At 36.7% G+C, this 27,952-nt stretch overlaps 1 protein-coding gene across 1 annotated transcript; it reads right to left on the bottom strand.

Moving 5' to 3' along the window:
• Positions 1–1,530: 1,530 nt before the first annotated feature.
• MBD9 (methyl-CPG-binding domain 9) lies at positions 1,531–27,047 on the bottom strand. Its single transcript, XM_086592922.1, has 14 exons — positions 26,988–27,047; positions 25,391–25,553; positions 24,019–24,218; positions 18,703–18,814; positions 18,147–18,507; positions 13,840–14,251; positions 12,561–13,652; positions 11,780–12,469; positions 10,965–11,273; positions 9,893–10,228; positions 8,754–8,852; positions 6,724–7,158; positions 3,281–5,641; positions 1,531–2,776 (listed from the first exon to the last, which is right to left on the bottom strand). Exons 1-14 carry the CDS (start codon positions 27,045–27,047, stop codon positions 2,537–2,539), a joined length of 6,870 nt encoding a protein of 2,289 aa, XP_086449048.1. The 3' UTR covers positions 1,531–2,536.
• Positions 27,048–27,952: the final 905 nt, after the last annotated feature.

Raw genomic sequence — 27,952 nt, 5'->3', positions numbered from 1 at the left:
TGAACTAACCTCAATGAATAATTACCGGAAAATCAAAAAATTAGATACAATTGCGTTGAACTAACCTAAAAACATAGTTGTATTATATGTAGTTGGAATGTTCGACAAGTATATTTTTGTATTTAAAATAGTGTTTATCATATATATCTATTTTCGTATGATTGGGAATGACTTGGTATTCAAGTAGCTTAAATATGATCTTTGCCTTATTGGACATTCTAACAAAAATTTAATCAAACTTCTATTATGTAACAACAAATAGAAGTCGAAAGATTTTATCAAAGTTGTACTCTATCTTTTTATAGAGCATGGGGTTTTCACGTTACAAGAAATTTGGATATGTGATCAATATAACATTTATATATCTTATAACTGTGCATAGTTACAAATATTTTTCATAATAATTTAAGAATAATTTAATATAGTGACCCCTGTTCGTAGGACGGGTTCGAAAGCTAGTTGAATTTGAAACCCCAAACTTAAATGACCCGGCTAGGTCGTTTGGACTAAGTCTCAAACGACTTCGCCACAATCCGTTTGGGACTTAGTCCAAACGACCCGCCACATCGGTCAAGAGCCAAAAAACGTAACTTTGAATTTTTTTCAAAGTTCAAATCCCAAACGACATGGCCATACCGTTTAGATCGAGTCCAAAACGATGTGGCATGTATCGTTTGGGATTTGAACTTATAAAAAATGGCCACACGTTTGACTTAGAAAAATCCCCAAAAATCCTAAGTCTCCAACGATATGGTCACACCGTTTGGACTTAGTTCAAAACGATGTGACCATGTCGTTTGGGATTTGAACTTTGAAAAAATTCAAAATTCGTTTTTGGGCTCTTGACCGGTGTGGCGGGGTCGTTTGGACTAAGTCCCAAATAATGAAAATCGTTGAGGACTTAAATCCAAACGACTGGCCCGGATCGTTTGGACTAAGTCCCAAACGGTGTGGCCAAGTCGTTTGGGACTTAGTCCAAACGACCTAGCCGGGTCGTTTAAATTTGGAGTTTCGAATTCAATTTTTTGGAGACCAATGGCATACTTATAATAATTTTTTTTTTTTTTTGAAACCAATGGCATATTTGTAATAATTGTTTTTTTTTAAGAGTCCGCCCAACACAAATTGGGGTCCGGCAGTAATAGGACCCAGAAGAAGGTAGCACTAGGTCACTGTAACGTACGCTATTTTCATGCACAGACGCACACCATAATTATACTTGGTATGGGAAAAAAAATCATTTCTGGGGTAGCTTGGTGGCTGGTGCTACCTCTTTAAAAAGCAGCTACGGTCACTTCTCACAAGCACTCAGAGCAAAGCAGCTTAAAGTTTAGCAAACGACAACAGAATTTTTCTATCAATATGATTTTGTAAAGTCTTAGTGGAATTCATCAATTAATTTACTTGAAAATAAATATAAAAATAAAGAAAGAAACAGTAAATAGAATTACTATTGACTGAGAAACGAGGGTTTATCTACTAATTGTTACGGTGACCCTAATCAGATTTCTAAACCAATATCTAATTAGATTGATTTAAAGCAAGTTTCATATTACCTGACGCTGTTAAATGTGCCTTAAAGCCGATTCTCCCAGTGCTAAACAGTTAGATTGTCAAAGGGATTATATATACATCTGGAGTAACCATCTAAAGTACATCTAGGTTGAGGACCGGAATCATTGAAGGATGTACCTCTCTGTCACGGCCTCTTTGTGAAGCCAGCAGTCGTCAAAAGACAAACACTAGTCCACTGTTTCTCAAAACATTTCACATGCAACCATCTTTTACAACACAACCTGACATGTAGAAGTCCCCATACAGCTCATCTTAAAGGTAGGTAACCAATCTCATGTACTTGCATGTACCATCTTGGTGGACGCTGGGGCGTATAATTCCATACTCATTAACTGCGTACTTCCATCTTTTCACACATGGAAGACATCCAAGTAAAATTGTGTTTCTGGATGCAACCGCTCAAATGGAAATGCAAAATTTATATGCTTATGCAAAAGAAAGGAAAACAGCTACATGTGAAATGAACAAAATATGACTACACCTGCCCAGCTTATCTTTTTACATTAACCCCTCTATGGATGTGGATGACTGTATTGTGAGATGTCTTACTCCCTCCCAGTGTTCCGCGAGCTCTCCTCCAGAGGAATTTCAAAACGAGAAGGAATCAGACACCCCTCCTCTCCCCCTGCTTCTTTAATTCTCTACACATCTTGTCAGAAAGTCAGCCTGCTCATTATCTACACACAAGGTCGCTGCAGCAGCATTCGATGAATATGTTTTCCAAGTATCCTCTATGATACCACTTTGGAGATAAATTCCACAATAAGTGATGATTTCAGAGGACCACTTCACATTTTACAAAGTGGTCCGAGCTGCTGCCTGGCAGTGCCATGGGTATGATTCTGGTCAGCTCCCTCCAAATATAGAGATGGATGCTTTCCAAAACCAACCTCCCTGCCCTTCCCTTCTGCACGATGCTGAATACATTTCTTTAAAATCAAATTATGAATGCAGTTCCACCTCAACCTTCATTACCCTTTCTTTTTTTGCCAGATTTTAGATTATCTGCTGAAGGACTTCCGTCCGGACCTAATGGAGTTTTCTCATATATAAGAGCAGCATCCAATGCATAAATGCGGAGTGCTAAGGAGGACAACGTAGGAGTTCTGGCAGCAGCTGAAAGGGAGGACCAGTACCACCATCCACTTCTCAAGTATGCAGTCTTGACCATGTCCTCAAATACAATTTCTGCCTTAACTATCTGAAAACAAAATGACACTTGGCTTATTAGATGGAATCATCTGAAAAAAAATTCAATGTCATCGAAAAGCTTAACGAGTTCTCAAATATTGAACAGCAATCTTTTTCACCATATGGTTCATAAAAAGAAAACATTGGATATGCTGAAGAAAAAAGGAAAGGAAAAAATAGAAAAGCTACAAAGACATAACCATTGAATCATTTGGCTATCTCTGAAGAACGTAATGGAAGGGTATTCAATAACATAGATCAAATAATAGAGTAAACAAGTTGATTCGATTAACTTTTTGCCTAACAGCTCCAAGATAAAGAATCACTGATGACAGCAAGATTAGTTTGTTCAACAACCATGGCAGCCTGATTAAATGTATATGACAAAAGGCTGATAGAAATAGTAAATCTTTTTAATCCAATGGAATACCCAAGTGTTGTAACAAGTCGAGAAACACAGACGAGCTCGTGGGAATGTAGCAACATCATAACTGAATGAATGAAAGCAACTCACCTCTAAAATGGACTGAGCAGATTTAACAAATGCACGCCAAGAGCCTCTGTTTGATGAGTGGGCTTTTGTAAGCCTAAATGCTTCTTCAGGGAGTACCGCGTCAATCTCAAGTAAGTTAATCTTAAGCCGCCTAAGAATTTGAGATGCCTTACCCACCAAAGGTCTCAGTGCAGATATAGGGACAATGCCCGTTTCAGCAGCATCCAGTTCTGGAGTGGTAATTGGATCTTTATCAACTAGACTTTCTGCCTTGGGTCCCTCAGTTTTTGATACCTCTTGAATAGCACTAACAGTACTCCTCTTAGGAGAACGATTAGTAATATTTGGGTTGGCCTCAGATTTTCCATGTGATGAATCCATTTCCAGAGTAGTAGGACTAACACATATTCCAGCGTGACCTCTTTGGGCTGGGTCTAAGATAAGTGTTGGGTCATGGATACATAAAGATGTCGAAGGAACAAATGATGGGATCCCATTTGAACCAAGAAGTCCAATTTCCTTCGCCAATTCCTTATTAGAATCTTTGGTAATAAATTTCCTGCTTATCTCCTCAACGTTATAAGGACATACCATCTTTTCCTTCTGAAATGTGATCAATCTAGCGCTGACATCAAATTTCTCATTTTTCAATACCTTAACTGTCTCCACTTCATCAGCCCACTCATAGGCAGCTTCAGACCTCATCATTGCCTCTCCTTTCAAGGCTTCATCATTTTCTTTGCTGTCATCCGTGGTTAGTGTGCATGAGCTGCACTTTCCATCGTTATGCCCCTCAAGTTCCAAACTCGTACAGAAGGTCTGGTGGCATGAAAAACAATGCTGTCTAGAAGGCCATATAGGTTCAAGGCATTCACATCTAAACAATCTATCTTCGTGAGTTATTTTTGCCTTCCTTCCCCGCTTCTTTTGGACATCAGTTGTTTCTGGCTCCAAGCAAGGACCATAAGTTTTCTCTAATATAGCAGCAGCCTTGGTGACAACAGATCTAGGAACCAATGTTGCTTCATCAATCAATGATTTTTCAAGAACCAATCGAGAGTCACCCTGAGCATTGTTTCCAGAAGCTTGGTGGCTGAAATGGGACTTCAGTTTTTGAAATTGTGCAATGGATTCTCTCAAATCTCTCTCCCTTGGATCGCTGTCTCTCAACCATTCAATAAGTTCTTGAATCTCAGCATCAGAATCATACGAAACACATGAAGGGAAAAGTTGAACACCATGGCAAGGATAAGCATTTGGCTGAATGCCATACGAACTTGAAGCCGCAGGCCTTCTGGGAATTGAAAAGGGAATGGAACATCCTGAGTCAAAAGTTTCTACGAGGAGCTCCTCTCCCTCATTTCCTCTCTTTTGCAGCTGAGACGAACTCCAGTCAACAACCAACCAAGGAGATCTTTCTGGCCTGCACAAGACCCAGTACAGTCGGCCAGCAGAATCCCTACCCAAAAAGTCCCTCCGCATAGAAACTTTTAGAAGCTGTAATTCTACACTCGCTAGTGAACTCATTAAAAGTGATATTTCATTCTTTAGAGAGTTTGCCTCAATATTTGGGGTCTCTGACTCATTAACAGCTGCTTGAGCACTGATGTAATGATGGGATAATAAACTATCCAAGTTTGCAGGTGTGATTGTCCCATGCTCTTTCAAATGTGTTTGCTCACTGTCCACTGGGAGGCAAGATTCCTGCACTTCATGAAGCAGTGCAAGACCATTAGTTCCAGCATCAAATTCATTTTCTTTGTTCAGATGACACTGAATATGAAGTTCTGTGCCCAAGTCATCAAGCTTTGTTTTCTGGTTTGACAAAGGATATTCCACTTCTCCATTGCGTCCCTGTCTGCTTACAGAAATTGCAGGAGAAAAACTATTCTCAAGTAATAGACTACTATCTGTAACAGAAGATTCATCTTTTACTTCATTTCCAACACCAGCAACCTTTGTATCCTCAGCTCTACCTCCATTGCAATGGTTCTCTGAAATAACTTTAGAATAAAACAAGGACGGCAGGTTACTCTCCTCAGTAACATCCTGTGTCTCTGGCAGATGACCAGTTGGTGGCACATAACCGTTGCATTTGTTATTGACTGTCTGTTGCTGCCCTATACATCTGCCATGGTTGGTAAGCACTGTGGCTGGTTTGTCTCGCCCGGCATCTAAAACTCCATTGAATGTTATGATATTATCCTTCATGGACCTTGAAGCCAGATTTTCTTCTCTGAACTTTAGATTTCTCAAGTCTCCAGAAAGAGAACGCAGCTTCTGCTGCAAATCTGACGACATATCAGCACACTGATCCAGGTGATCGCGAATGATAACTGAATTCAGCACCTCGTCACACAGAAACTTGAGCAAAAGGATCCTCTGCACAAAAGATGTAACAGAATTCATTGGGAACTGACAATGGTCTAAATCAATCACAAATCATATATGAAATTACCTATAATGCAAATGTCTTTCCATATTTGGAGTTGAGAGAGAAAAAAAGCATTTGACTTAATAACTTTGTCTTTTTTAAGATTTTGAATTTCAAGAACAGAAACCTAGAACTCTGCTCTCAAGAAACCGCTTTTAGTTTGCATAAACTGCTTTAGCTTAGTAAAACTCACACTAGCTCATGCTAGTTGTAAATTTACTGTCACAGTCACCTTTCACCTCCAACCTCTACATCACCACTCAAAGATAGGAACATGCTAACTGTAGTTGTCCAGATTAAGGGTTCGTTTATTTTTAGGTCTGAGTCTGATCAGATCTGATTGGATAAACATGCCTAAACTTGCCCTAATCCAGTCGTCATAGTTCCTACTAACGTGATTGAAATCTGCTAAAATAGGCCTGAAAACCCTGATTGAAATTAGTTAGTTTCCATACCCTATCAAACTAGTCAGAAACCTCACCGCAAAGGTGGTCACTTCAGTGTTTATCCCACTCTCCGTGCTAAGAATTTGATAGTGTAAGAACTCTTCTCCATTGGATCTCTTCAGACGTCCTAATCAGACACAGATTCGGACAGGAAAATCAAACGACCCTTAAAGTCCTTCGTGTAAGTGTAGAATTATTTGTGTCATGGAATATCATTCAATTATATATAACAAAACTGGGGTAAAAAGTGCACCCATTACGTAAAGTTGTGGAGGATATATGTCTACCCCTGCCATGTACATATAAATATATGTCCAGATACATATAGCTTATGCATATACATCTATACATACATCTGTGTGTGCGTGATTGATTGCTGGAAAAGTGTCTTTCACAAATAATGCTTGTGGTGATATTTTCCAGAAAATACATCTCCCGGTAACATTTTCCCAACAACCAAACACACAATAAGTTGGTACAAAGCCGCCTATGGTGATTGATTATGCAAAAAACGGCAGAGTACCACTTCATGAGGAAGGAAGTAAACATATTCGATGAAGTTGAGAAAGTGACTTAAGAAATACCTCTTCTACATTGAATTCCCAATATTCTTTTTCTCCCATTGTGATGGCTAAACGACTCAGCGCCTCCGAGAAAGCACGACTATTCTCACCCTGATATCTCCTTTGTCGTCGTCTGCCACTGGCTTTAGGACGTTTTGATGCATGTTGCGCTTTACATTTACTAGCAACACAAGAAGGACAATACCAGTTCCCTTCAGGGATTCTTGCTAGTGGAGGAACTAAGCAATATGTATGATACTCCGAATCGCAGGTGTCGCACAACAAAACACTTTCATCATCTTTATCAATCCCACAGACTTTGCAAACTCCCTCGTCCCAAGGAGCTTTTGGAATTCCATTCGCACCATTAAGAGTTTCGATCAGTTCCTTCTTTGCTTCTAAACTCGAGCTTTCAGGATTTGCTTGCTCCCTACATTTCTGGACAAGAGTAAGCACCTGTGTTGGACAAAATCACATGTTAATTCTCGAGCCAAGTGTAGAGAGATAGAAATGTATGATTTTAAGACCAACCCATATAAAAATACTTCTTTCGTGAAGAAAAAAATAAAACAAGTCAAGTGAGTCACCCTTTCCTAGTCGGAGAGCCAACTTTCTGAATTAAAATGACAATGACGCTTCTATTTTTTTTTTCTTGCAATAAAGTAGTGTGGAAATGAAAACCCATACTAATCATAATAGCTTCTGTAAAACTGCTCTACATAATTAAAAAGAAGTACTAAGGTGTTTGAGCAATTAGAAAAGGAGACACACAAAGTAGTCGAGGGAGTTATACAATTGGGCATGTGCTAATCCTTGCTTTAAAGGGATGACATACGAAAATTTTATTTGTAATTAGGATACTCTTCCAAAGCAATGAGGGTGTAAGCGGGTTATGGGTACTTCTTGAAGGTTAAGTAGCATCTTGCTATGAGCCTCACTTCTGGTAATTACTTGTAACACTTGTGACATCAATGAAATCAAAGGAATTTTATCAATCACAATAATAATATACTAATAATAGCAACAACAACAACAACGGCATTACCAACAATAATAATAGTAACAATGATGATGATGATGACGATGATGGTCTGGGTATGTTGGGAACATACCACCTTGTAAGTCACAATCACAAGGTTTTATGACATTTTCCTTGTGATATACAGTCTGTCTTCATACTATTTAGTTGCATAGCCAAGATAAAGACAATTTAACAGAAAAACTGCACAGGAGGATAAGCTTCGAGCTTGGATCATCATAAAACACTGGAATCTCACTTCCAGTGGATTATAAGAATGGTGTCAAATGTCTTCCCTTCATACCCCCAAAACCAACCAAGTAACAGCATTCGATCAATTTAAGAGCACCTCTAAGGCTCTAATATAACAATTTTATAGATATGCAATAAGACATTATGGCTGCTAAATAAGTATTTCAGTATTTCATGATAGGTTTTTCAAATGCAAGCGTCATTGTGCAAGTCAAAAGAATAACTATCAACCAAAGCGTGCCAGCATCCAGGCAAAAAGATGTAGATTGGATAAATCCTTGTGGACATCATTTGAGCTACCAGTATATAGTCCCACACACTGAGGTGATAAATTTATAAGAATTGAAAATGTTAGTGTTGAAGACTTTGATTTTGTATCTGCAATTTATTGTAGAAAGCATAAGTCGTAGGCTCGTATGTTACATGGACACACCATATTTCAAAAATAATCTGTGTTGGTTACGTATCCACGTGTCCATATCAAACACACACGGACACATGTTGTGTGTGATATACCTTAGTTTTTGATATTTCGCCATGTCAGACACTCCGTATCCATGTCTGATATGGACACACGTGCCCGTGTCAATGTAACTTAGGTCGTAGCAATACTAAAGCAGAGCATGATAGCGCCTGACTTTAAGTAGAATGTTTTCAAGTAACTGCTTTCATGGGACCTCTATGAGAATCCAAAACATGTTAACTGCAAGTTGATTAAAACCCTAAGAACATGGTATCACAACTCCTAGAAATAACAACTAGAATCTCATAAGAAACAAACCTCCTTTTCATACAGGGATTCAAAATTTTGAGATAACGTTTCCGCCAACTGCATTAATTCAGGTCTATCCCCATATGCAATCCGTATATTATGCCAAACCTGCGAAGAAAGAAGAAATTCATCAACCATGATCTCCATGCTTTTATATCCTGATCTACATGAGCAAATTCCATTTGTCATTTGCGTACAGAAAATTGAATTTCAAAAACTACAGATACAGTTAACAAGAATAGAGCAAAACGGGAAAAAATGCAAAATACAACTGATTACTAGGGGATATCTAAATGACAAATGCATGCAAAGAACATAACTATATTGCCTCTACCAAAAAATCAAATAGGTTTGTTACAGCAGCAGGTAATCAAGAAAGAGAAACAGAAAAACATGTCAGATAAAGATGGTTCAAAGACGGTTCTCCACTTGACTTGTGAAGGACTGCTATAATTTTCTTTTTGATTGTTCTTTAACAAAGTCCGTCTCCCCCTCCCCCTACACACACACACACACACTTGGCTTGGGCAAGAAATAAGGAAGGTATAGGCTATAGTGCCAGTAAAGAAAAGCTATCACGTTGCGCTCAAATCACAAATCATATATAACCCACAGTCTAGAAGAGAGGGAGATGATCTGGCAACAAGACAACTGATTATCAATATGTACACAAATTGCAATTGCAGGGGATGTCCCTCTTTAGCTGAATTAACATAAAAGATATACAATCAGAAAATACTTCTATTACTCTGCTATTATTTTCAAATTCAAAAAAAAAAAAAAAAAAAAAAAAAAATAGCAGGTTCCTCTTCTTAATTGATTTATTCACACGAAAATTAGGTTTTGGTCATAGGTACAACCCACAAATCCTTTTGGAAAGGGACATCCCAAAATCCGGACTTTATACAAGTTACGCACTTGCGCAATCACATTCTGTAATAAAAGCAGTCCGGGAAACTAGTTCTACACTAGTTCAAAGATCTTGATTAAGCATGTTGAACATAAAAGCATGTGACGATAAGACGCTTATAGGAGAAATAAAAAAAACCTTCCATAAAATAAATTAAAATAATAAATATATATGCTCGTGTAAAAGTAAAACTTTGGTCGGTAGAACCAACCAGAAATGAGGAACCATAAAAACATACCTCACGAACATCCTCTTGGAAGGCTTCATGAGATCCACCGTAGTACCCCACAGCTAATCTTAAATCGATCGTCCTAAAATCTAATGGGCGAGAAACCATGGCAGGAGAACCAAGAAAGCCTTCATCCTCATTGTCATTAGGGTGCAATGAAGTTGTTCCGAGTAAATTGCAGAATGTTCTAGATTCATCAGCGGCAGCAGCACGACGTAATACACTACGACACTGTTTTGTAATAATGTCAGATACAGTGATAAAACCCTTTTCCTTTTTTTGCTTTTCGGGTTTGCGCTCTACACACTTAGTACGGGCATCTGCGAGCACTGAAACAACAGCTTTCTGTAGAAATGAAAAATAAAAAAACAGGCATCAGCCTTTGATACACATACATATTTCAACTGCCAAGTGAGAACAACAAGTTCACTATCTATAGTAGGACGGGTTCTTGACACTATAATACTTCAATATCATAACAGTACATTGCAAAGAAGGACAAGCTGGAAAAAGACTGACAAAAATGTCGATTACTGAACATCGAGCTAAAGGCAAAAACAGTTCTCTGAAGGCAACTTGTTATTGAAGATTTTCGCCATATTCTAATCTATTTTATAATTCTATATAAAGTACTAAACCTATTAACCCTTCCCATTTTAAACAAATCCCATTTTTATGAACTTATATACATCACAATCATTTCTCACTTCTTTGATCATGATGACTCCAGTTTAAAAAATCCCTCCCAGCAATAGAGATGAAATTAAATCAACCTCTAACCATGTTCTGGATAGCTCCAGATATCCATTCTGAGCGAAAATTTGACGCTGATATTCAAGATACTTTCTTGAAATTTTGCCCCATGTCGAAACTTGAAACTTAGAACTGGATTTTTATTCCAAACAATTCAGAATATGTTTTAAGGGGAAAAAAATTATAAATACATACGTAGGTTAAATCAACCTTCACCATGTGTATCTTTTCACACTTGATGAGCATACTGTACACGTTAATATACAAAGGAAAGCAGGATTCACATAACCGAGTAAAGCACTATAGTAAAATAAAATTTGAGAAGCACCTTGGTAGGTCCCGACGCATTGCCTTTGTAAACTTGCTTACTAATAGAGTGCTCTAAGATCTTCCTCGCCCACTCTGGTGGATCTTTATCCAAAGCCTCGTAAACACACTTCCTAATCCTGGTTCCCACATTTGTAGGTAGCTTTCTAACAGGTTCCAGTGGCAGAGCCCACTCGGGCATACTGCTCCCATCTCCACCAGCAGTTTTGCATGTGTCAATTGCCTCTGCATCCGTTTCTTCCACAATGGGCCAAACATCATTTTCTCTTTTCAGAGAACCACAAATTTGCTTTGTAGCCTCTGCAAGCAGCTGAGAATCACATACATTAGTGCACCAGTACCAATGAAAGTTGACTTTCGCTAATATCAAATCATTATCCTTACATTTATTACTCAAGAATCTGGATTCAACAGAAAAATTTGTTTGTTTTTCCTTCTTTTTAATTTTTTTTACTGGTAAAATAAATTTTCATATGTCAATGTGCAAATTAGAGTGCATCAAGGAGCAAGCTGGCAAAAAAGATACCATCGCTTGATCCCTTGCTGGGCATAGAGGAAAGCAAAAAATAAAAATAAGCCACAATGGCTCCCTTAAGGAATTTTAGTCTCCCATAGTTCAACACCTTATTACAGGAGTTGTACCATGAACATAACTTCTATTTCCTTAATCGTAGGACAGATGCAGATGAGCAAATCAAAAACAGAACAGATTCAATATTTAAATCATTAAAATTTTATCAAGAGAATTTAGCTCCTAAAATATCAACATATTTCCAATAAATGAACTGACAAATATAAAATGTAAACCAATCTTACCAACGCATCTGCTTCCATCCCAGCAACTCCAGTTAGTGCACCACATAGAACTCCACCATCTCCTTGTAAGCACCGAAACACTTTTCCACCTTCCTGATTGGAAGTCTCTGAAGAATCAAAATTACTATCCATAGACAAAACCGCTAAGACATACCGACGAGCCAATTCAGGCCAAGTCAACTCATTGACAGGGAGCATTTCAATTTTAGATGTTTTCAAAAGAAATGAGCTGTCAACATCTTTCTTTCTCCCCCGCTTAGATTTTGATTCCCCAGCATCAAAATTAGGATCTGCTAGTGGTGCAACCTTGGCCTGTAGCTCGCCAACTAACACCTTCAACAGCGAGCTGTGAACATTTGTCAGAGCTACACCAGTACATTTATAGTAAGTACGAGACGCTTGTCTTGCCTGGGTCGCTTCTTTTGCAGATCCTGTTTCTACTGTTATGAATGAAGTAATATTTTCACCAGGACCAGCTGCAGTGGATTCACCTTTGGCAGATAAAGAGCGTATGATTGTATCATCATTTCCACGTGAAAATATTTTAGTATCCTGAATTTCCTTCTCAATCTTCTCGAGGTACTTTGAGCCATCAGACCACGGATTTACAAGTTCTTCTTCAAGTTCTTCAAATGATATGGGTTCACTCATACCCAAGATCTCATAGAATCTCCACAAAAACTCGCATATCTGAATAAAAGGGAAAGGAAAACAAGGGTGAGATGATTGAACCTAGAGATTTAAATCCCCCATCTACCAAGTGATATTTGCAAATACATACCTGAAGAATATCGCTGACTAGCTCTGCAGAAAGTTTTGCGCTCAAAGGCTTTCCAGGAGGAGGAAACTGCACATCCTTTTCATGGGTTTGAAGAGAACCCTGCCTCCTCGGTCTTTTATAATCTTTAAGCAAATTATCAAAGGCTAAAACATCCTCACCGTGTATCCCACTCTTCCTTTTTTGTAAAATCGAGTGATTCTTTTTCTTATAAGGAAATTCATATGCCGAACAAGAATGACTTCCAGGGAGCTGTACAATGAGCTCCTGCACAAATTCCACATCTAGTCCAAATCTATCCTGTTCCAACCATTTTGAGAGGGCCTTGCATGAAGTATCAAGCTCATTGACATTTTGGATTACATGTGGAATGTTTACAGGGCCAGACATACTGCAAAATTTGGTTAATGCTCCTAGCATCCCATCACTATTATTATTCATAGAACCAGAGTCCCGTCTACCCAATTCATGCTTGCAATACAATTGAAGACTACCTGACTTGTTGAAAACTTCACAACATGCACCAACAAGTTTTTCAGTGACCTCAGCCCATACCATAGAAGTCGATCTCCCTTCCACACAGTACTCGCCAATTTCATCCCTTGAACCGATGTTTTCGGGTAGAGATTCAGATGAACTCGCTAAAAGGATGCTGGATTGGGATGGCATACCATCCCAGTTGTATGCCTCATTTTTATCACTTCCAAGACAAGATAATAGATCTTGTCCACGTGGGTCAGGATCTGATAGATACATCTGAACTGTATCATCCTCCTCACGACCAATATTAGAAGTGCTGACAGCATCACTTTCTACTTTATTATATGCCTCTAGTCTGCCAGTGGTTGTGAATAGGATGGTCGAACCACTAGAAATCAGCGCCGTAGAGCAGGGGTATCTTCTGACCTTGAAGACGGGTCCATTATCTCCGCCATCCAGTACAACACATGTAAAAATAGACCCTGTGAACTTATCATGCCAACTGGACTGATAGCCAACTGGCCAGATCTGGGTCCTGATGTGATATGATGGCCGCATGTCAATCTTCCCTAACTGGAGAACAAAGAAATCCTCATACTGAACAGGAAGCATATCCTGGAATGCAATTGGAAAGTCCACAAGAATCAGTAGTTGAGGAGAAAGCTTTATGATATTAACGCACATAATAGCATAACTTGCAAATAAATATCAAACTGTAATTGTATAAGCATGCTTAGAGATTGATGTTTTGAGAACACAAAACTTATAGATACTTATTAAAAGAAGAGAAAAGGTATCTTACATTAAGTTGCTGAGACAGACTGCCACCATTTCCATCTGCCCCAGCTTCCGCACTTCTTGCATTATCGCCAAAGGCAGGTTCCATGACCACTTCTGGGAATTCTCCAGCACGACTACTCCTATAAACTTCTAGCTTCTCTTTTGAACAATTCGCTCTTGACATTCTTGCAAGTTCCTTTTTCCTAAGTTTTGTATTAGCATTACTACTCCTACGCGTGCCCCCATGTTGAGAGCTCATGTCTCCTTCCTCAAAACTTCTACTCATAGTTAGGCTGTTACTCATTATCCCTTCACATCCCAAATTTATAGGGTGTGTCATCATGCCAGATCCCATGTCATATCCATTACTCGCATTCCACAAGTTTGAATATGCCAGGGAAGAACTTGATGGATTTTCATCCGAAGCAAACAACCTACAAAGCCATAAATTAGTAACTAGTAACTGTTCTAAGTAATTTGCATCCCTTTGAAAATATAACAAACATAACAAACAACCAAATATCTCAGCTGGAGCGTGTCTAGGAAATACGATGAAATAAACAAACAGAGGGAAGAAAACAAGTTGCAAACTTGCAATACATAGTAAGGAGCTGATGCTACTCTACAGACAAATAAGTCAGTCTCTCAAGCATTGAATGAATTTAACCTTAACCTAACAATTTGTGGAGGAGATCTAACAGTGACAAGGAGTTCCTCTCAGATCTTTTAAAAAACACTCAAAGTTCAAGCTAAGAGATCCCAATCTCCCACCCACATCACATACAAGAATGGAATCCGGTCCAAAATGCAATTTCTCAACAGAAATTTATATATTAGGGCATTCTGTGCCTGCTGACAGCTTTAGGAAATGGGGTGAGATCATCGCTAATAAATGTGTCACGATTGGGATTCATATAAGAATATAAGACAATAATGCGTCTATGGTCTGTCCCTTGAATTTCAGGTTCCTAAGACCATAGGGTGTGATAACCGACTAAGGGCTCCGGGACACTTTTTAGGGTCTGGGCCAGATCACACTGGCCTTGGGTCACCAATGTGGAAGACGAATGGTCTTATTTGTCAGGAAAAGTTTAAACAAATGGACCCAACTACCCTGAAGCTCAGAGAAACTTTATGAAAAGGGGTGTCAATGAAGCAATTAGCTGAGAAATTGTGCTTCAAGGACCTAGGGTTTAATTGCAGACAATTTACCAATGACTCAAATTTTCTTTTAAAAAGTGACAAGAAGACAAAAATGTGAAGGGTCACAGTGTTGCCAGCTCGTGGTGAGAACTACCACAGCCTTTACCAACGAAGCTAGCTGGAACTTGCACAATGTTTTTTAGTCAAGAATTGCAGAATCAAATAGAATAAAATCAATGTTCCAAAAATTAGTGGCTTCAAAGTTCAAACACAACTCGCCTGATAAGAGCATACTGACAGATAACGTAAGCATTCACTGATGTCACTATAAGATGTTCCTTTTATTTTTAACAAGTGATATGTATTTATAATAAAAACTGCCAAGTAGTTACATACTAACAACAACACTCATGTTATGTGGTGGTACCCTAAAAGCAAAATAAAACAATGGAGAGCTGTGCTAAAACCCAAAAGGAAAAAGCCTAAAACTACTGCTAAGTATGAACAAACAGTACCACCATCGTCCTTTTTGCTTCCTGTCAACCCACAACCCTACTCGTCCTCCCCATCCTCCTCCATGCCCACCTCCTATTCTAAACAGATAAGGCTTAAGATAATAGATATAGGAATCACTAATCTTTTCAATTTACCAAAACACAATCTGCATGAGCTGGAATCCGACACAAAGATCTGTAACAGCCCAACCCAACACCATTCTAAGCCTATCAATAGACAGATTCCTGTAACTAATTCTTAGATAAGGCACACCTAACCAAAAAGGGGTTTTTCCGTCAGACTATCTTGTCCGCCCTCCTTCATCTTCTCCTCCCAAAGCACCTGCTGTCATCTTCTTTTCTTCTTCTCTTAATCTCTCCTTCATAATCACAAATTCCCATCCAATGTTCTTCTCTCAATAGCTCAGGTGGCCACTTCTACTCGCCCCACACAGTGCAATTAATTTATCAATTCAACCTACCAACCAACGTTGATCAATATACCTGTTATGGATGAATACAGCAACCCTCTGCTCCTCTCAAACCCACTGCATTCTACTTTTCTAAACATTTACTTCGCTCCATATCTTTAGTTGTCTTAACTCTACACCTTGACAATTTATAGGCCAGGTCTACGCCCTTCTTTGTGTCTTAACTATTAGATGATGATGGGATAAGAGGATAGGAAACGGAAGGGGTTCTCGTGGGCATAGGTGGAAGGAATATTCTTAAGCTTAATTCTTAACAGCAATTGATTAGACTTGATATTGTGATAACTGGTATTGCTAGCCAAAACATGTTGCGCCTAAATGACCAATTCACACAGTTCTAGTTGTTACTAGCAGGAGCACCAGTTTAACCCATTTCAACGCTTACTCCTCTTCAGAAGGTCTAATGCCAGAGTCTTGGACTTCAAACTTGGGTAGGTGCCTGATCAAAGAAGTTTTCAAGTAAATTCCTCCAATCCAGTTGATAGCCCAAGGAAGAGCAATAACTTCCAGTGGAAGGTGGGGATGCTTTCTCTCTACTCTATCTACTACCGATTAGTTCTCACCTGCATGAGCCAACCTAACAAACAAGGGAAGGATAGGTTACTTGTCTTGCCATTTTTCCGAGATTCCCTGACAAGGTAACAACACATTTTTCCCGCTCTTTTCTTTCCCCATTTTTTCACTTTCCCGCCTCTTTCTTAGGGTTTCAACTCTCACTGAACCCTCACTTACTCTTCTTTAATTCCAAAACAAACCCACTAGCAAAACCCTAGTTTTATATCAAACTTATTACTCACTTGTAAACATTCGCTCACTTACCCACTCACTATTTGGTTACATAAGTACAACAGTTTGTGATTTTACTACATCTTGTTTTTGTGCAGCGATTGAATGACTTTTTGCTGTCATCACCATATTAGTTAGTTAACTAATTAAACATGTTTATTAAGCAGGTAATTAATATCTATTTACTCTTACTATTTAATTTACTGCTTGTTACTCATTTTCTCACTTTCTGCATTTCTGCTGAACTATTACTGTTTATATTATTAGGTGATTATTGAAGGATTTAAGAGCTATAAGGAGCAAACTGCCACAGAACCTTTCAGTCCCAAAGTTAATTGTGTTGGTAATAATATTCACTCTCTTTGACCTTGTTTTCTACTAATAATAAGTTCAGACTTATTTGATATTTCAATTTCAATAACTGCTATTGCTAGCTAAAACCCATTGCGTAAAGCAATCAATTCCTTCTCCAATTTTGATATTCCCATTCCTGTAGTTGGGATTCAATCTCACAATTCATCAACAATCTCCTGCTCAAGAAGACTATCATGATAAAAGGAAAGTCTTGAGTAAAGCACTGATGAATCTCGATTGAAAAGTCATATCTAGTTCAACCAAATCTTCAAAGTTGACGACTGCAACTTTCGAACAAATCATCAATGTATTTATGTATTTCTACGCCAGTGATAGACCAGTGGTTGTATTCTTCATGAACTGTTGTGTTCACCACATTCCAAACATTTTAGGTCTAAAATCTGAAGCATGTTGTTCTCATCAGCAGATACTCTGCACTATTAAGTTTTGTCGCTATTTGAACTAGTGGAGAACCACGACATTGTGAGGGTGCCAAAATGAGCTCGAGACAAGTACATGTGTCACATATTCAATAATCGTCCAAGAAAGGTTATTAGCTACTTCGTCGGAAAGAATTCTACCTGTTGCTTGTCATTTAAACCAACAGCTACAAAGGGCTTAGCAACTAAAAAGTTCCGAATCGTGTGTTTCTAATTTGGCTACAAATTTATGTACTTCCAGAATATTTGTCATTTTGGGTCTTCATGTTGACAATTTATCTATAGTTTCCAATGCCATTTCTTTTTGGCCACCTCCACCACCGGGGGATAACAGGGGTCAAGGTTTAGGGATTAATAGTAATAAAAGTTGTACTTTAAATATGTATATATGTGCATTAAGTAAATTTAAAATTTACACACACCCTAGCTCTAGAAAACCACATTTAGTCCAAATTCAACTCTCCCTAGCTCATTAACAAGTATCATGCTCATCTAAGACATTTCACTTTAATTTTTCATCAAAAATCCAGCTACCAAACAAAAATTTAACCATGCATACTAAACAAAAGAGCTCAAACTAAACACAACCAAAAAACAACTAAAAGATTAAAACTTTGATACCTTTCACTCAACCCCTCCTCATACCCTTCCCCTTCACCATCACTAGGAGGCAAAGCATTAATATCCAAAGGCAAAACACCACCACCATTCCCTCTCCCCCTCAAACCAAGTACACCAACAGTCCTTCCTAACCTCCACCTCTTACTCCCCACCCCATTTCCCACACAAATCCCACACACCCAATCTTCCAAAACCACAGCTTGACGTGACCTCATTCCAGCACAAGTTAAATGAAACCATCTCTCACACCCATCACATACAATCACCCCACCTCTTGCTTCTTCCCTTCCACATACACATGGTCCTTTCCTACCTTTACTTGGTAACTCAGCTGGTGCCTTAAAACTCTCTTTAGGTTTACCTGACAAACATTTTCTAACTAATTCAGTTGTTTCTTCAACTGGTGTTGGTGATGTTGGGATCTCATTTAAATCTATTTCAAATACAAATGAACGTGTTTCACTCACACTACTACTTGATGCCATTCTACAGTTTTAATAATGATTCTCCTTCTTTCTTCTCTAGCATGTTAAAAATTTGCAGATCAAAAACTTACCCAACTGTTCTTGATGCAAAATGACACGAAAAGAATGAAATTTTTTCTTGAAATTTGAGACTGGAGCTGCTATAATATTTTTCTTCTTCTCTGTCTGCGTTTGAGATAAAAATAAATACAAATAAAAATGAAGTTAAATAACCAGACCTTGCCCCTGCTAAACTTTTCAAGAATGAATTCTGTGCAGAGACGTTCAATTACGGAATTATCCTTAAAAGCTTGTTTGTACTTTGCGAATCTAGTTTTAAGAGTTTGAGGTTAGATAAGATATTTTACTTACTAAAAGTAGTCAAAAGCGTAGTTTACCTTTTTGAGGATCTCGGTGTTTTTAGTTTGGTGATGTCGACCGTTCGATGGGTAGAATAGGAGAATCTGAGGGTTGAGATTGATTCAAGAGTTGAACTTTGGTGAGATCGTATAAGGTTAAAGCAGTGGTTGTAGAGAGTATGTACATGTCTACCACGTGCTTGAGGGGTTAACTAAAATTTGTCATTTTTTGTTTTTTGAGTAACTCCAAGTGTGTGTTTTCATGTGTGGCGGTTGGTAGGTTGGTGGGAGATTGCACTTCTTTTTTGCGAGGTGGAGATGGTAGTCCCTTGGGCACCATGTTTTAAGATGTACCGGCCACTTGTCTTTTGATTCAAGAGTCCTTTGTAGTTTCTACTCCAAGTGTTCTCACTGAATCTTACTCACTACTACTCCGATCCAACTTTATTAAACAAAACTGCCACCAAGCAAGGAACAATTGATAATGTTATGCATTTCCTAATGGTATGAAAATAGTGGGTTTAGTTTTCCATATCCTATTGGTATTGGCGAGATTGACCTAATCTATATATGCCTAAGCTAACGAAGTAGTTCAATCCTACCTCCACGAATAACAGCCAACTTCTCCAGCTTTAATTAAACACATGAATAATATATTTTTGTGAAAATAAATTAAATAAAAGTGCAAATTTATATTGTTTTGAAAACATTGAAGAGTTGAGTTAAGAGGCATGGGCTTACTAAGGTCTGGTGGCATGTACTGCCTACAATTCAAGCTTGAGATGAGAATGTCGTTATGTTTTTTGGAGCCTCAATTTTGAATTTCTTTGGTACTTTAAATCCAATTATCCAACCACATAACACTGGATATAGGGGTTTTCTTCTTTTTGTAAGACACTATATATATGTGTACTAATGTACAACTGAATTTAGTTGGTTTTCGACAAATTTGACAGCAACTCAAAAATTCTATTGAAGAATTAATGCATTGAATCAAACTTTGACAATGTAAACGCCCGATATCAATAAAAGAAATATCATGTCACGGTATTTTATTATTATATATTGCAATTCTCCCAATATTTTCTATAATATGATAAAAAGGGGGCAAACCATACTAAATTGGCTAGGACTAAACTTCTAAAACACAATTCAAACTCCTTTTTTTTTAGCTAAACTGTAATGAGCCAATTAAAACAAATATTAGGACATGTCACATTTCACTATTTTGAACAGGTTTTGGTTTATACATCTATTTCAAGCATTAGAAGTGATATATTAGAAGTGATATCATGGTTTATATATGCTCGGCATAGTCAAAATTTAACTAATACAAAAAAGTTATAAAATTATAAATTTTAATAATCGTCCAAAAAATATGAATTTAAATTCTAAATGATTATATGCCATGAAATCATGTCATTAGAAAACAAATATGATATATGTGCACTTGATATTCATGAAAAAAAAATCTACGACATTTGATTTAATTTGTAACAGATTTATGCCAAGAACCATTTTTGTCAAATGATTGGCTGGTACCATGGCTCAACGAATCAACCGCATGAAATGTATAGATTAGTATTTATGAGACAAGCACATGTAAGAATCTACTAAAATAAGGTACTAACATATTACATACTTGAATTTACAAATTGATACAATCATAAGATCATAAAGAAAACGCTAAAAAATCCTTATGTTTTGGAAAAACAAGGATACTAACCATGATAGAAATTCTGCTTCTTTAGAGTATCCGAAAATTCATCAGATAAACAGGCTCGAGCAAGTAATGCTCTGTCGACACCTTCACCAACACATGCAAACCCTGCGGCTAGGGATTGTTAAAGAACATACTTACATATAACGATGACCGAGAGAAAGAAATACCCCTTCAAGAGAAATTCAATAGCAATGTGCACAATGAACAATAAGGATATTATTTATAGCAATACACAATTACTATGAGTCCGACGAATTTGTGGACAAACTTGTCCACAAACAGTATATTTCTATTGGTTAAATCCATTTTCGGTCTGCAATTACTATCGATATTTTCAATGTCGTTACACGTGCTCTACCACCATACGCATTTAGACTAATGTTAATATAGCAAGTAGTGCAATTTGATAAGCCCATTTTCTATCTAGCTATTATTTGGAAGGCAAATTTACCTTTTGAGCCATTTACTTTCAAGTAAGGGAATATAATATATCGACGTTGTTGACACTATTTTCAGTGTTCTAAAAAACACTAGGCAATAGTCAGGCAGTGGGAGAGTGTCTAGTGCCTAGGCCTTATAGGCAATGCCTAGACGGGCTAGGCGCTATTCTATGCGGTTTTTTTATCCTAATATATATAGTAATACACACATATACTACAAGAAATAACGAAAATCATTTACCATAACTCAAAAAATAAACACAAACAAATATACTTATTACAAAAATGTGTAATAGTTGAGGAATATTGACTTCATATAAAAACATACTCTTTGTTATAGTAGCATATAATTTACATTAGATTTAACTCTTTTAAACTCATTCAAATCTTATGGGGGTGTTTAGATCCTATTTATTTATTGCCAAAAAGTGTTTATTAGTGAAAAAATAAATGTGTTTGGTTTCTATTTAAAAAAAAAATAGTTTTTCATCCAAAAAATACTTTTTGATCCCAAAAAGTTGTTTTATGATAATTAGGTAAAACTTGTTTTTCAAGTTAAAAAACTATTTTTCTTTGAAGGAAACACTTTGGGTGCTAAAGGCAAATGAACTCCCCCGGATGTTTTAGACTTTAGTGATTTATGCCACGATATGTCAAAATATATCGAGAAACATAGTGCGAAATCTGTTTTCATAAAATAGCTTTTAAGAAAAATCACAACCAAACATGTTTATTGAAAAACTGTTTTTAGAATAAATACTTTTTCATAAAAATGTTTTTTAAGAAAAAATGATTTTTTGAAAAAATGAGAACCAAACACCCACTAAGTCTACACGGGCCTTTATTTTTCGACATTTAATCATTAAAAAAAAAAAAAAAAAAAAAAAAAAAAAAAAAACAAACAAACAAACAAACAAACAAACAAACAAACTTGACTGGACTACCTAGAGGGCGCCTAGTCAGTGCACCGATTTTTTTAAGCGACTAGGACTTAGACGAGTCGATTGGTTGGGCACTGCCTAGCGCCTATACGTTCTAAAAAAAACAAAAAACAAAAAACAAAAAACCTCTACATCTTAGCAGTCGATCGGTGTCGTTAGACCATTAGTCGACATGGAACACTAATATATACTTGCGCATGTGAAAAACAATGGTATTATTAAAATTACAAGTATGTGCAACTTAGCCACCCAAAACCTAAGCCATGCAGGTTAGACCCCACCTCTTTGAGTTGGTTTTGGGCTTCAATTTTTATGTTTTAGTCTGGGCTTGGTTTCGAGAAATAAACCTTAATCGTTGAGCCCAACTTCCACCGTTATACGAGGATATAAAAGAGAAAACAACCATCTTATATTTTATGGATACCTCTTATACAAATCTTACTAAAAAAAGAGAGAGATCTCTTATACATAGAATGTCCATATGTTTTTTTATAAACAAAAATCATGTCATCCTTCTTAAATAGGATATTTAAACAAATATAAAAATTGAAAATTGGGATTTCCATATGAGTAGGAAACTTATTAAAAGTTCTTAACAAGTATTAAAGGTGGAATTTATAAGTAAACTATTTAATGCTTTCTAAAAAAAACTGGTTTATTAGAAAAATCTACTCAATATAAACAAATGTTATGGACTTATGGTAATATAAACTAATTTATATTTCAATTTTGTATATTAATGTTCTCTTTGATGTCCTCATTTAATGTAGTCTGATTGGATCTCACTTAAAATCTGAAGTTACATTTGTAGTCAATTCTATGTGCAGGTTTATATCCCAATGTTGTTGTGACTGCAAACAGTGGATGTAGAATTTTGCTGAAATCTAAATTCATTTTCCAGATTTGTAGGAAAGGGTAATTTAAACTGGTATGACAGAAAAACAAAAATGCAAATGCACCATTCGTCCGTGAACTGTAACTTAAAAGCTATTTAGTACCCATTTTTGGTGTACCTTGAAAAGGTATGCATGCTTCGTCCTTGTTCAAATGGCATTCCTTCATTCACTTATTTAATATATGAGCTGAACCATAGAACAATGTTACAATGGAATCTACTTGTATGTTCTATCACTGTAATTTACATATCACTAGCTTATAATCACTGGTGTGACTACTCCTTTACAAAACAGGTCAAGTAAAAAGTTCAAGAAATCATAATAGGCACCTGGTGTAGAACATTAATGGAACCACCAAATAGCAAAATAGAGTAAGGAGAGATGACACTAGTATCTTGCATAAATACGCTACTGGTTTCAACCTGAGGAGATAAATTATCGTTTTGTCATGTTAATCTGATCTGATCAATGTGAAGCACACAACAAGAAACTGAAAAAAGACCGACCGACCAACTAGGTTTGCACCCCTTAGACCGGCCATTTATCATTCGTCATGCCGCGTCTTGCTCCCTTAGCAAGCCACATAGGGCAAGTGAGATCCAACATCTTGCTCCCTCGGCAAGGCAATAAGGGCTAAGGGCTAAGGGCAAGGGAAGCATCCTAAGGGCTATATTAACTATTAAATTTCAACATAATCCAAACTAAATACAGAGGCTATCAATGAAATCCCAAAAGACAACATAAACCCATCTATGAGGCACTCATTCCCCAAGCTAGAACGAACCACCTTGCTAAGTACTTCGGGATCACTACGAACAACATCAGATATAGAGGACAACCTTGATGCCTTTACCCTCTAGAGCTTTTAAAAATCCAAGTGGAGCGCCATTGAAAAAGAGTAGTCACACCACTGATTATAAGCTAGTGATATGTAAATTACAAGGATAGAACATACAAGTAGAGTCCAGGCTAGTGTTCTATTGTTCAGCTCATATATTAAATAAGTGAATTGAAATAATACCAATTGAACAAGGACGGAGCTTGCATACCCTTTCAAGGTACACAAAAAATGGGTACTGAACAACTTTTAAGTTACAGTTTACAGACAAAGGGTGTATTTGCACTTTTGTTCTTCTGTCATACCAGTTTAGACTACCCTTTCCAGCAGATCTGGAAGATGGATTTAGATTTTTGCAAAATTCTACATCCACAATTCCGTATGCAGACACAATAACATTGGGATATAAACCTGCACATAGAATTGACTACAAAGCTAACTTTAGATTTTAAGTGAGATCCTATATATCAGACTGCATTGAATGAAGGACATCAAAGAGAACATTAGGTATGATCTTTATGAGTTTCATCACCATAAGAAATTAAACCAAGTTAGCTTTTTTAATAAAGCTTCTCGCACAAACATTACATGAACAATGAGTTAGATATATGGAAAGGGGCGGTGGAAGGGGCATCGGGCGAGGCACTGCTAGAAGGGGAACTGAGGCAGTGTTTGTTTCAACAGGATCAACTAGCAACATGTACATGATTAATGCTGGAAGTGGGGAGAGGAGAATACTGATGAACTTGGGTATTTCGTACTCATCAATAATGATTGAACTGATTAGGGAATTCAAGAAAATAGGCATTGAATTGAAGGCGGGGAATCATAATAGAGCTAAAAGCAGCAAAATAAGAACAAGAAAAATCTACCATGAGTCTTGCATGGTGTGGAAAACAAAAGGATCAAACGGTTCTTAAGGAGGGACCATTAGTCCCATCCCTAGCATTTTGCCACGTCCTCATCGCGAACGCACATAGAATTCCACACACAATAGATAAAAACACTGCAAATGTATTATCCCCACGAGTAAAATCATATGTGGGGACCGCCTGTGAAAGGTAAGCTCGTCTCGAAGAAACGACACAAAAAAAATTTGGTCAACCCACTTTGACTTTTTTTTTATGTGTATTTAGGGGGGAGACTCTAATTTCCCATCTAGTGGGGAGGAAATCCTAATTGGCTCATCTAGTGGGGGGTAATACTAGTTAACCCTTAAATTAAAACACTCCAATACTATTTAGACGGACAACTTGGTCTTTTTCTCCTTTAGTGAATTTATCGTATCCATTTTCTCCTTAAATTGAAATATTGCTTAACACTTTTGAATAGAAGTAATCAGCCATTTCACGTGGTGGTAAATTAAAAAACCAAATCCACGCAATCAAATCAAATTGAATTGTACGCCCACCATAAATACAATTAATTGGTAATTTAATTAGGTAATTAAATAAGGAAATTAATTAGACGTTTAGAAAATGAAAAGACTAGAGAGAGAGAGAGTACAAGCGAAGTAAACTCATCTATTATTTTCTTCTCGCTAACCCAAAATACTTCCATTATATTATCGGAAAAGAAAGTACTTCTATCATCGTCAACAAATTCTTCTTCACCATCCGGCGGCTTGGAAGCCCTGCCATTAGCATCCCCATCTAATTCTTTTAATTGATTGGAATGTGAAGCATCAGCGGGTGTAGTGAGCTGCTGAGATTCCCCTTCTTCAAGCTCCACATCTTTGATCTCCTTCTGCCATAATAGAGGATATACAGATCAAGAGTGAAGGAATTATACTAATTCAAGTAACGACTTAAGGGAACTCTGTATCTTTGTACACTTACTGCTGTAAATTTAAGTTGAAAACTTGTAACGCGATACAGAACATTGTAGATTAGGATATTATATAAGTACTGTAAATTTAATTATTATTGAAGATTTATGATTCTTTTTTAAGAAGCATAAAATGTTTGCAGAACGAGGTACAACAAAAATTTGACTACAGAACACAAGAGTTCCGAACTGAATACTACAATCTTTGAATGAGGTACAACAAATTTTAAGTCACGGTACTTAGTTAAATTTCAAATTTTTATTCCCATCCATACCATTTTAATCCGAATATAACTATTATCAAGTATTGAAAACCATGACACAACTTAAAAAGTTCTCTTAGTTTTTTGTATTCATCCCTTTGATTGATTCGTACTATTTGTCTATTATGTATTTGTTGTTCTTGATTAAGGCTGAATGATTTTTTATTTTTCCGATGGCTATCAAAAAGTTACATATCCGATATTGCTAATTGATATTAATGTCCAGGTGTTGGTGTTGAGTCAAGTGAACAAAATGACACTATTAATGAATGTTCACCAGTAGCAATTGTGTTAAGTTCAAGTTATGACTCCTTTCCTCTTTTTTAAATCATGGATTTTTTAGGTGAATCACGCATCTTCAGATTCTTCATGTTGATTCTCTATCTGATTCAGTGTACTATTGTTGCCGCCTTGCAGGTTGCCTTCCATTTGGAGAATAGATTTTACAAAATTTTAGGTACTCTTTTTTAAGCTTCACTATTATTTTCTTTTCCTATTATACAACGTTCTACTTTATGTAGCGTCATATTCCATATTGATCTATGTTTGCTATGTGTGATAGAAACTATTCTCTTAGAAACCTGTATAACCTAATATTTTATTTTTGATATACCTTTAATACAGTGAAAAAAATATACTCTCAAACTTATCTAGATTTACATTACATTTTATTACGTTATTATTTTATTTTATTTTTTTACCGTTGAATAGTAAAGTCTGCCTTGCCAAATTCACTACCAACGTTTTGAAAACATCATTTTTTCATCCATCAAAATTTTGAGCGTAAATATATCCTGTTCTATAGGCCAAACCAATCTAGAAAAGCCAACACAAAGGTGCACCTTGACCAATCTAATGATTTAAGTTTTAGAACGATAATAGTGACATGTCCAGACTGTCTTGGTCATGGGGAATATGTTATTTTGTATTTAACTTCAAGGGGTAAACTCCATATTGAATCCTTTGGAAGTTTACTCCTAATCATATGAATGTTTTCAAGAAAAAATATCAGTGTGGCAGGTACATGCAGTAGGTACTACATTTTATCATACACATGCCAGTTTCCTCTTTCAAGTACCTATTGGTTTACTTTTTGTTGCAAATTTTGTTTCCTCCTTTTAGCACTAGGAAGCTGGTACCATAATACCATACGTCTTGCTAACCCCAATGACTTGAGATTTGAACTTGAGTCCTTTTTGAATATTTAGCACATAGTTGGATTTTTCTAATTTTTAAGCTTTGTATTCTTTTTGTTATTGTTTAAATTACTAATATTACAACCCAACACACACACACACACACACACACACACATTAAATATGATAAACATAAAGACTTTGACTTTGTTGGGTAAAAGCACATATAATTATGTAGGATTAATAGGAGAATTCAATTTAGTATTCCATGTCCAAAAGCCTTCGGCAGTTTTGTAACGTGCCTCCTCATTCAGGAATGAGTTTAGCAGTCATTCATGTTGTTTCACTGTTCACACATGACATGTTGGTTGTCTTTTGATGTATCCGATATTCAAAAAAGATTTGTGCATCATATGGTTAACAATTAAGTTTTTCGTTGTACTATGTCTTCAATCGTAAGGGTGTTCATTAGATTCTCTCTAGCTAAAAGATGGTTGAGAGCGAATTTAGTTTTTTGTACTACATTAGATTCTCTCTGACTAAAAGAATAAAAAAAAATAAAGAAAACACCCTTTATTAACTCAAGTTCCATTATGTAGACATTTGTTTCAGTTGCTTTGTGTGTTGTCCTTCAACTTGAAGTTGGTGTTCGAATGATGATATCATCATTTCTTGGCTTAATTTTTTTTTTTTTTTTTTTTTTTTTTTTTTGTTTTCTTCTTCATTTAGTTATTTGTTTTCATTTTGTTGTATTTCATGACATGGAATGCGGGTTTTGCAGCTTTTATGTTGTGCATTACGATAATCCAATACTAAAACCAGATAGTAACATATTTCTCCTCTATATGTTTTTTTTTTTATAAATCCGCTGCATTTGTTAGACTATAGTGTTTTTGTGGTGTCAGGGCTTTTAAATGCT

This window comes from Coptis chinensis, chromosome 2 (assembly GCF_015680905.1).
Source record: "Coptis chinensis isolate HL-2020 chromosome 2, ASM1568090v1, whole genome shotgun sequence".
In the NCBI taxonomy this organism is placed as follows: Eukaryota; Viridiplantae; Streptophyta; class Magnoliopsida; order Ranunculales; family Ranunculaceae; genus Coptis; species Coptis chinensis.
Note: the sequence above shows the minus strand (reverse complement) of the source record. Positions and strands in the feature narration are given on the sequence as shown.